Genomic DNA, 9,579 nt, shown 5'->3' with positions numbered 1-9,579 from the left:
CCGTAGGTGTGCTTGTCAAAACTTTAGGCTAGCATTCCAGCTGTTTAAAGCCATACGTCAATGGTACGCTAGAACAAAACAAAAGGTATAGCTTCATGTCAGTTTTCTCTCTCTCCGTCACACACACACAAATTATATGGAAACTGTTTATCAAAGTCATCTCTCTGCAACCCAAAAGAAATCATAGCTTCATGTCAGTTTTCTCTCTCTATCACACACAGATACACACACACACAAATTATATGGAAACTGTTTATCAAAGTCATCTCTCTGCAACCCAAAAGAAATCATAGCTTCATGTCAGTTTTCTCTCTCTCCGTCACACGGACAGAAACACACACACAGACACACACATTACATACCAGCAGTCGGAGAAGATCGGCAGGAAGACATAAAACAGTGAATACTACATTTATGGTAATTTGGTTTCTTGTGTCTCTTTTTTTGCAGAACACTGATGGACAGACCTCCATCTCCAGTGCCCAGCATTGTGTCCATGATGAGTGATCAGTCCCTTCCTGAACCTCTTCACTTCAGCAGTGGACTGGTCCCATCAGAACTAGAGTGAGTTTAGACATATAGTTTAAGAATGATGTAGTGGTTGTCAAAATACAATCAAGTGGTTTTTTTGCTATTTTGTAATTGTAATTACATTTGCGGGTGCAAATTTACAAAGTGCAAATTAAATTTACGTTTGCGGGTGCAAATTTACAATGTACAAGCACAAAATCCACGAGAGGGTGTTAAATCTGTCAAAACCATGGAACTATTATATATAACTGGAGAGAGCGACCCCCATCCATTTCAATGGCCCATACTAGGCTTGCTACTTCAGCCAAAAAAGTTTGAAATTGACCGCAGCCATCTTGAAAATGGTGTTATATGGGTGCTCATTTTTGGCACCAGCTAGAATTAGCCAATAGGGTTTATGCCGAATGTCAGGAGGCTACACCGAAAAACAGGTCAAATCATCCACTTATCGAGTGATAACATTGATTCTAACAGCAATTCAGCGGGAGCGTACCTATGTTCCCCGCTTTGCATGGGACCGGGGAACATAGGACCCTTTTTTAAAACCATAACCCTAACCCCGAGCGGGGAACATAGGACCCGGGGAACATAGGGATGACCCCCTAGGGGGCTAGCTAGCTTGATAGCAACTGGGCAGTAATTGGCAGCAGCATGGTCTGATCAAGTTTTTTTTTTTTACAAATCCGAACCCTAAAAAATTACACTATAGGCTTGAAATGATCATAAACACTTCTCAACTTCTCACCCCTCAACAAATCCAGAAAGACATAATGACCAATTTATTGGTAAAATTCCACAAGATGGAATGAAATTCCGCCATATTGGATTTTATTGAAAGCAAAACTAAACTTTCACAGGTTGCAAATTGTGTCCGATCTTCATGAAACTTGACATAAATAATCTTCAGACCATGCGTCACAAAAGTTACAGAAAGGATTTTTGATTTTTAAAAGCGTTCACCCGTCACAGCCAATCGAAATCAGCTGCGAAGCCGCCAAACAGGAAGTGATATCATATCTCAGCAACACTTTCATTTATCAAAACAAAACTTGGTACATGGACTCGGGACTTCATTTTGAGGACACTCATACAATTTGGTGCCCTTTGACCTCTAGGGGGCGCTGCAACTAGCAAAAATGCTTTTTGCCATTTTGGACGTGCATGCATTAATGCACGTAACTTTTTTGACCAGTATGCCTGATGTTGAAAAATGAGGTGGAATCCTTGGATCAAGTCGAGTTCAATGCAACATATTTCACTGTCTGCTCCCGTTGTTGAACTGCACCTGAGCAAGCACACTTTGCAGTTCCTCGGAAATGCATTCTAGTTATGACTTATAATCTCAAAATTATGACATCTCATAATTATGATGTATCTCATAATTATGACATAATCTCATAATTATGACTTAAAATAGCATTATTATGACTTCAGATCTTATAATTATGAAATAGTTTGCCAGCCTTTTTTAAGCCCTAGTTGGCGGAAATGGGCTTCCATATAGTACAGCTAACATGATCCGTCTTCATAACTGTTGCTACTTGCTAGGATTGACTGTAGATGTAGTAAGCATTAAAACTCATAATTCTGATTCTTGAAAAACATGAAAAACAACCTAGTCAACAAGTATGGGCACAGTAGAGGGAGTAACCATCACATTTGTTACTTTTCCGATATCTGCCAACTGTCTGGAAACAGCACTTAGCTTTGCAAGCTATTGCGAGCCTTTACAATGCAGTACCAATAGGTGATCCACTAGCATGTTAGCTAAGGATCACTGCACAGGGTCCCCACTGCACAGGGTGTCAAATTCACAGGGAACTCGATTGCTAAAAGAGTTTTATTTGGAATGTCCTGCTAGTCTCGTCATATAGATGTTTGGATTCACAAGACATGTCCATTCAAAAGAGTGGAGTGTAGTCAGCTTGCTGGCTTGCTAACTTGCATTACAAAAAGGTACAGACCAGAGCCAAGGTGTTGTTATTCAACTATGCCAAGGTAAACTCGGTTTTGTGTTCTATGACCCCTTTAATCAGGTTTATTGCCAACGAATTTGCTTTGGTCTCAAGGTGCATGACATACAGCGATTAAAATACATAAAATACAATAACACAAACATGTTAGGACGAGACAACCATAAGTGACAACAAAGTGGAAGAGATATATAATCACAGCAATTACATGTAATTCCTTGCAGTGTATCAGCTGGATGGGTGTTGTGTGATGCTTGCACTGACACAGCTGTGAAGACCTGTCTGACCTGCATGGCCTTCTACTGTGGGAGTCATGTGAAGGACCACTACACATCTCCAGACCTGGAGAGACACCAGCTACAGGATCTTCCGCATCAGGACCGCTGTGAACAGCATAACAAGAAGCTCAAGTTGTACTGCAGGACCGACAAATCAGCTATCTGCTTCCGCTGCTTACTTCACAATCATAAAGGACATGATGTCATCGAGCAGGTGAAGTCAGACAGATATCAGTCTGTTCAGTAATGTATCTATCTATCTCTCTCTCATAGACACAGGACACCCTGGTAGTGGACAGTGCTCTAAGACAGTAACAGTGCTCATTCTCATTCTTACAGAACCCTCAAGGGACTCAATCAAAGTCTTTAATCGGACATGGTAGGTCTTTAATATGACATTGATGAGTCTCTAAGAACAGTTGCAACATCAATTAGAATTGTTTTATGTGCTCTGTGTACTCTGAAACCACAACCTCGTGGTGTGGCACTTCCTCCTGTGTCTCCAGGTGCTCCTCCTCCTGGGCAGATCGAGTTCACCTCAGTGAAACCCGACTCAGTGACTGTCAGCTGGTCACCACCAGAAGGCGCTCCTGGGCCCCACAGGTACAGAGTGACCAGGAGACGAGGCCAAGAGCAGCGCAGCATCACAGTGGCAGGTTTGAGTCTGAAGGTAACAGATCTGATTCCAGGAGAGACATCACTTCACTGTGGCCACCCTCAGTAAAGATGGACACCAGGGCACATGTGTGGAGAGATCTGTACACACAGGTGAGACCCAAACCTCATTTTGTAGTCAATATCCACTGCACATCAGCAGCGTCGCTGCTTGGTCCCCAATCACTATACAATAAGCTATTAATCACAAGTATTAGGCCTATCGATTCTTTTTGTAATCGACTAATCTAGCACTTTATCAATCGCTTAATCAGATTTTTTTTTTTTTGCATTTTTAAACAACCAAAACAAATAATGCATAACGAAAATGACGTGGCTGTAAAATGATCAAGCAATTGGCACAGATGTATTTATTCTAACTCCAACATTTGGCTCCGAAACTAAGCCCATTTATTGCAATTTACCCATTTAGTGTTTAGAAGTGCCAGTGCCAACAATTAAATAATGTTCAAAATGCTCTGTAAAATTGCAGCCTCTTGTGCATGACTGAGCTAGGCGAACAAAGCTGTCCATACTATGTTGTGAAGTGCTGAGAGGGGGAAGAAGAGGGAAAGCAAATTAATTTTTTCATATGCACAACAAGTTTCATGCTGTAATCTAGCCCTTACATCAAAGTAAATATCTGTTTAATGTAGATTTCTACACCTGCAGATGCTTGTTCTCTTCCTTTTTGAGTATGTAATGATCCATTTTGTTTTGAGAGAAAATACATGTAGCAAATAGTATATAAATGGAATAAAGCTCCTTAAAAATTAGCATGGAGGTCTGATTTGAATGACAGCTAGCTGAACCAATAAGACCACATAATTACCATTAGAATTAACTTAGCTTGGCTGTTAGCCTGGTCGGGACCAGGCTAGGTGCAGAGAATAAATCCCCATGGTAACTTATGTGCCATCTCTTTTGTGAAACCAAGTCAAGGCTAAATTCATCCAGGATAACCAAAAAATCGCAGCTTAATCCCTTATCTAGGTTTTGTGAAATACCCCTCAGTTGTTAACAACTGGATGCTTTCGGCTCAGATGTTGAATCATCGTTGACATGTTGTTGTGGTACACACACCTGTTTTGCATTTCAAACTTAGAAAAGAAGACAACAAAGCACGTTGTTGTCTTATTTTCTAAGTTTGAAATGATCCCAAACTGGACATTCTCTGCCTTTTATGGACGTTTTTTGACTCTCCGCCATCGCACCAACTTAATTCTGAACAGTGTTGGTTATCTTACTTCAAAAAAGGAATTTGTCAGTTACAAATGACTTCTCCCAAAAAGTAATTGAGTTAGTAACTCAGTTACCACATTGTAAAAGTAATTATTTACTCAGCAAAGTAACTGTGACGTTATTTATGTTCTATAACACTATTACATTCTATAACATCTTTAACGTCAAAGATGTTTATATTAACTGATTGAAGAAAAAAGTCACTATATACAGTATTTTAGAACATTTGGTATTTATTTGAACTCAGTAGATTGCAGCCTGCCATACGAATGGTTAAAGTATTTTTTCCTGGGCATAGCGTACATGTTACATAAACATTCTTGCCTTTAATTTCAATGAGCGAGAAGTAGCACAGTGGAAAAGAAAACTCACAATCCACTGTTAGAAGTGCATTTACTGTAATTTTTTACTACCCCAACGTACAATATTTAATAGTTCATGTCTGTGAATCGAAATAGCTAAGCTATAAGAAAAAAATATATATATAAAAAAAACGGACATATTCAGGTTTGTTTATTTCACCTCTCCGTTTTGAAATGTGTTCTGTAGTGCTGTCATATACAACCTGGAATTGTTCTATGAAACATTTAATAGTGTACTGATGGTAGAAGCATAATATTTTAGCTTGCAGAACAGCGCCATATTCATCAAAAATGCTGATTCACATTACGGTAGCTCATCTCAACAAGGTAGCTCATCTCGACAGAACACCGGTACTTCCAGTTCGAGAAGCTATCTTTGAATTTCCCTGGCTTGTCGTCATTGTCGCTGTCTTGTGTTTAGTGGTAGTCAGAGCGTGCCCACCCAGCCAATCATCATCTCATTTGCAACAGTGTCATAATCCCCACCCCTGCGCTACTCGAGTAATCGTTTCAGCCGTAAGCGTATCGTTACATCCCAACCTACTCCTATCTCCTAAAGCCATGTGTTGATGATCACATACATAATGACGTTAACTCCACTCTACTCCTCTGCAGAGGTTCCTCCACCAGAGAATATCAAAGTGAATCTCAGCTCAATGACAGCCTTTCTGACATGGACTAAACCAGCTGGAGTGGAACAGGTATCTTACCTACTGGAACTCTGCAGAGATCAGGAACCCATAGACACCATTCAGACAAACTCCCACCAGTACACCTTCACTGGCCTGCAACTTGGAGCAGACTACACCATCAGCGTAGTCACTGTACTGAACAGTGGCAACCAAAGCAGACCAACCTATAAAACCTTTAAAACAGGTAACAATATTTTTAAACGCACATATATATCAAATGAATTTGCACTTCAATTTTGACAGCATGTCAACATTTATGGAGCTAAATTTGTCTCAATAATATTTGTATATGCACAGAGGGATCTACAAATATTTGTTGTTTTGATACCTACAAATAAAAAAAAATCATATTTGTAACTCGTATATTGATTTTTACAAATATAGATGTGCATTTGTAAATAAAATGGCATTTGTGAAACCGAAAATTTCATTTGTGAAATGTAATTCTGCATTTGTGGATCACCAGAACACGCATTCTTCACTTTCCAAAGTTACATGTTTTTGAGACGTTCTTCGCATGAAAGTCGCACAATTCCACACATGAAAAAATCATATTTGTAACTTGTAATTTCGTTTTCACAATTGTAGATGTGTATTTGTAAATTAAATGGCATTTGTAAAACTGAAAATTGCCTTTGTGAAATCTAATTTTGCATTTGTGGATCACCAGCACACGCAGTTTTCGTTTTCGCATTTGTGGATCAGCACACATGTTTTTGACACAATCTTTACGGCAGAGAAGCCACCCAGAGATCCACAAATAGCTAATTCGCCTGCTGACAGACTTTCTAATCCAGTAGATGGCAGTGTTGTTCTATGGGACTCATAACATACAGCGCTAGCGAACCTAGTTCTTAAATGTAACAAGTTATGCCTTTTACAACAAGCTTTTTGATGGATAAGTGGTGTTTAATTTCTATAATCTTTGTTTAGTGAACACATAAAACCGTCAGTTTGTAAGCAAAATCAAGAATTACGACCTTTGAGTTTGTTTATCGTTACCTAGTAACCGAGGCTCTGTTCTAGAATCTTTGGTTAAAACTTATCGCAAGCAAACCCATTCTGTTCTCCCTGTCGGGACTTATGACCGCGCAGCGAAGCGAAATTTCCGTCAAGGATTCCCGGGACACTGAAAGACCGGGGTAGACGAAACTTGGTGGGCATGTAGCCCCACATGGATAGCATGGAACCATCGTTTTTCGTTTTGATCTGTAGCCCCCCCGCTGGACTGCACCCCCCGAAAGGAGGGTAGGGCAGACACAGTTTTCTGTGAATATCTCGAGAACCGTAAGGTTTAGGAGGACCTTTTTTTTTTTGCATGTTGATCTCAAGGGGCCATGTCAACCCATTCCATAAAGTAAAAATGAGGTGTTGTAATCACAGGTATCTGTGACCTAACATAGTCAAAACTGCACGAAATTGGAAGTGTAGGATCATTATGACACCCTCTGAATGCACGCCAAGTTTCGTGGAATTCCGTTCATGGGGGGCCACACAATAAATTAATTTATGTTACTATACACCAACTGGCCTGTAGGTGGCCGGAGACAGTTTTCTGTGAATATCTCGAGAACCGTAGGGCCTAGGAGGTCCACCTTTTTTTGTATGTTGGTCTTAAGGGGACATGTCAACCCATCCCATTACCACTTATTTCATGTATAGCGCCACCTAGTTAAAAATGAAAAAGCAAAAAATTAGGTATTTTCATCACAATATCTCTGGCTGACATGGTCAAAACTGCACGAAATTGAAAGTGTAGGATCATTATGACACCCTCCGAATGCATGCCAAGTTTTGTGAATTTTCGTTCATGGGGGGGCCTTACAATAAAATAATTTATGTGTACATTTAGTGACCGTACACCAACAAGGATTCCCGGGACACTGAAAGACCGGGGTACACGAAACTTGGTGGGCATGTAACCCCACATGGATAGCATGGAACCATCGTTTTTCGTTTTGATCTGTAGCCCCCCCGCTGTACTGGACCCCCCGAAAGGAGGTTAGGGCAGACACAGTTTTCTGTGAATATCTTGAGAACCGTAGGGCCTAGGATGACCAATTTTTTGCGTATGTTTGCCTCCAGGGGTCATGTAAACCCATTCCATATGCACACATGTGCATAAACAGATACACACGCACACACATACATTCACAGTAATCCTACGTATGACACATACTCACACAGTAGACATATATATGCATGCATGCACATGCACACACACAGGCACATAAACAGGCAAACACACATGCACATGCATGCACACACACACACACACACACACACCCACCCACACATAAACATGTACACGCACACATGCACACAATTCAAGAATTTCTCTTGAATTCTCTTGGTCATATTTTGTAGGCCTACTGCTCTGCGGTACATCTAGTTATATTATCTGTAGGCCTATTCATTGTTGAATGCTTAGGCCTACCTGGAATTATGTTTTTCCCTATCCTATTTTTAAAGCAGGCCTACCTGCAGGCATGTAATTGGGCTACAGGAATAGCATGTTTGAATGGGCACTGCACTAGTCATATTCTAATAACTAATGAAGCTAATTTTCCCTCACTAGACCTAGACCTACTGAGTATATGGTATTTATACGCCACTGGTCATTATTACATTGTATTGGTGGTGTCCTAATTATGTGCCTTTCATTTTAAGAGTAGAGTAATTTTCTCTGCGAGGACTTGAAGATCTCCATGTCCGTGTTATTTAGGCTATGAGTGGAAATTAGTTATGCTTATTACACGGCTCGTTATAATGCTGCAGAATGCTCCATTCACTTGAATGGGCCTTCCCAATGTTCGGTGGTCTGATAATTCTCGATAACAGACCGTTGCTAAGGATAACAGACCGCTGTCAAGGAAAATAGGCTTTGTGCTTCTAATTCACGTCTTTCATATTACTCTGCAGGTAGTCCAGCCACTTATCACTTTAGAATACTGCGTTGCTAAGCTACGCGAGTTGACCTGCAGTTACAAATATCTGGACAACAGAGACATAGACAGAATCAAAGATTCTAGAGCACTCCGTCATGGGCCATGTCAGTTTTCAAAGACTGGTTAGTGGTGAAACGTTCTTTTTATCCATCGGTGCAAAATACCAACGGACAGACCTACTCAATTGCGAGTTACATGGCAATTAGGGCAGGGATATCTCAACACTTCACAAAACTTGATATAAGGAACTGTGCCACGTTCAAATCAAGCAATGATGTGTTCAAATCTGTAGTTAAAGATCTACGGAAAAAGGGCAAAGATGTCAGCCAGCATCAACCCCCCCATCTCGACGAAAGACCTACAACTGCTACATCTGGCAAGACGAGGCAGAGAGGGCGATCGGGACCTAACTGGAGAGTCTTTCGTTCTAAAGAAAGATGAGAATAGCAACGAATACATTACTCTCGCATACAACGCTGAGACAAAAAAACACAAAGATGTCAAACACCCGTGCAGAGCAAATTACCGGGGGCTACATCTTCGCTGAGCCTGACAACCCAAAACTGCCCCGTTGCCAGCTTTAAAAAGTATTGCTCCCTTTGCCTCCCTGATGCCACATCTTTCTACCTGCATCCTCTCAAAAAGAACCAGCTGATACTGAACCAACAAGCTGTATGGTACTCTCGGGAACCCATGGGTCAGAATTTCCTTGGGCAAATGTTACCCCAAATCAGCCAGGCAGCGGGTCTTTCCCGGACAGCTGTCCAATTCCTGTCTCAGGCTGGTCTGGAGAGTCACAAAATAATGTCTGTGACAGGGCACAGATGTGAGGGGAGTCTGAGGAGCTACTGGACTCCATCACTGACAGAGAAAAGTGGAGCAAAGTCCTCTCCCCGGCA

The 9,579-nt window shown here is 41.0% G+C and overlaps 1 protein-coding gene across 1 annotated transcript; it reads left to right on the top strand.

The window, feature by feature from the left end:
- The first annotated feature begins 494 nt into the window (after positions 1–494).
- On the top strand, positions 495–8,785 carry LOC121699938 (E3 ubiquitin-protein ligase TRIM47-like). The gene is made up of 6 exons (XM_042082515.1): positions 495–564; positions 2,729–2,996; positions 3,122–3,161; positions 3,289–3,550; positions 5,656–5,916; positions 8,655–8,785. Exons 1-4 carry the CDS (start codon positions 497–499, stop codon positions 3,504–3,506), a joined length of 594 nt encoding a protein of 197 aa, XP_041938449.1. The 5' UTR covers positions 495–496; the 3' UTR covers positions 3,507–3,550; positions 5,656–5,916; positions 8,655–8,785.
- The last annotated feature ends 794 nt before the right edge of the window (positions 8,786–9,579 follow it).

Source organism: Alosa sapidissima, chromosome 24, assembly GCF_018492685.1.
Source record: "Alosa sapidissima isolate fAloSap1 chromosome 24, fAloSap1.pri, whole genome shotgun sequence".
Lineage (NCBI taxonomy): Eukaryota > Metazoa > Chordata > Actinopteri > Clupeiformes > Clupeidae > Alosa > Alosa sapidissima.
The sequence above is the reverse complement of the archived record's forward strand: the minus strand, read 5'-3'. Positions and strand labels throughout refer to the sequence as shown.

Excerpts from the sequence above, each read along its gene's own strand:
- LOC121699938 (XM_042082515.1), top strand. The coding sequence starts at position 497 with ATGATGAGTGATCAGTCCCTTCCTGAACCTCTTCACTTCAGCAGTGGA. Across the intron at positions 565-2,728 it reads CTGGTCCCATCAGAACTAGA|TGTATCAGCTGGATGGGTGT; the intron begins GTGAGTTTAGAC and ends AATTCCTTGCAG. Across the intron at positions 3,162-3,288 it reads AAAGTCTTTAATCGGACATG|GTGCTCCTCCTCCTGGGCAG; the intron begins GTAGGTCTTTAA and ends CTGTGTCTCCAG.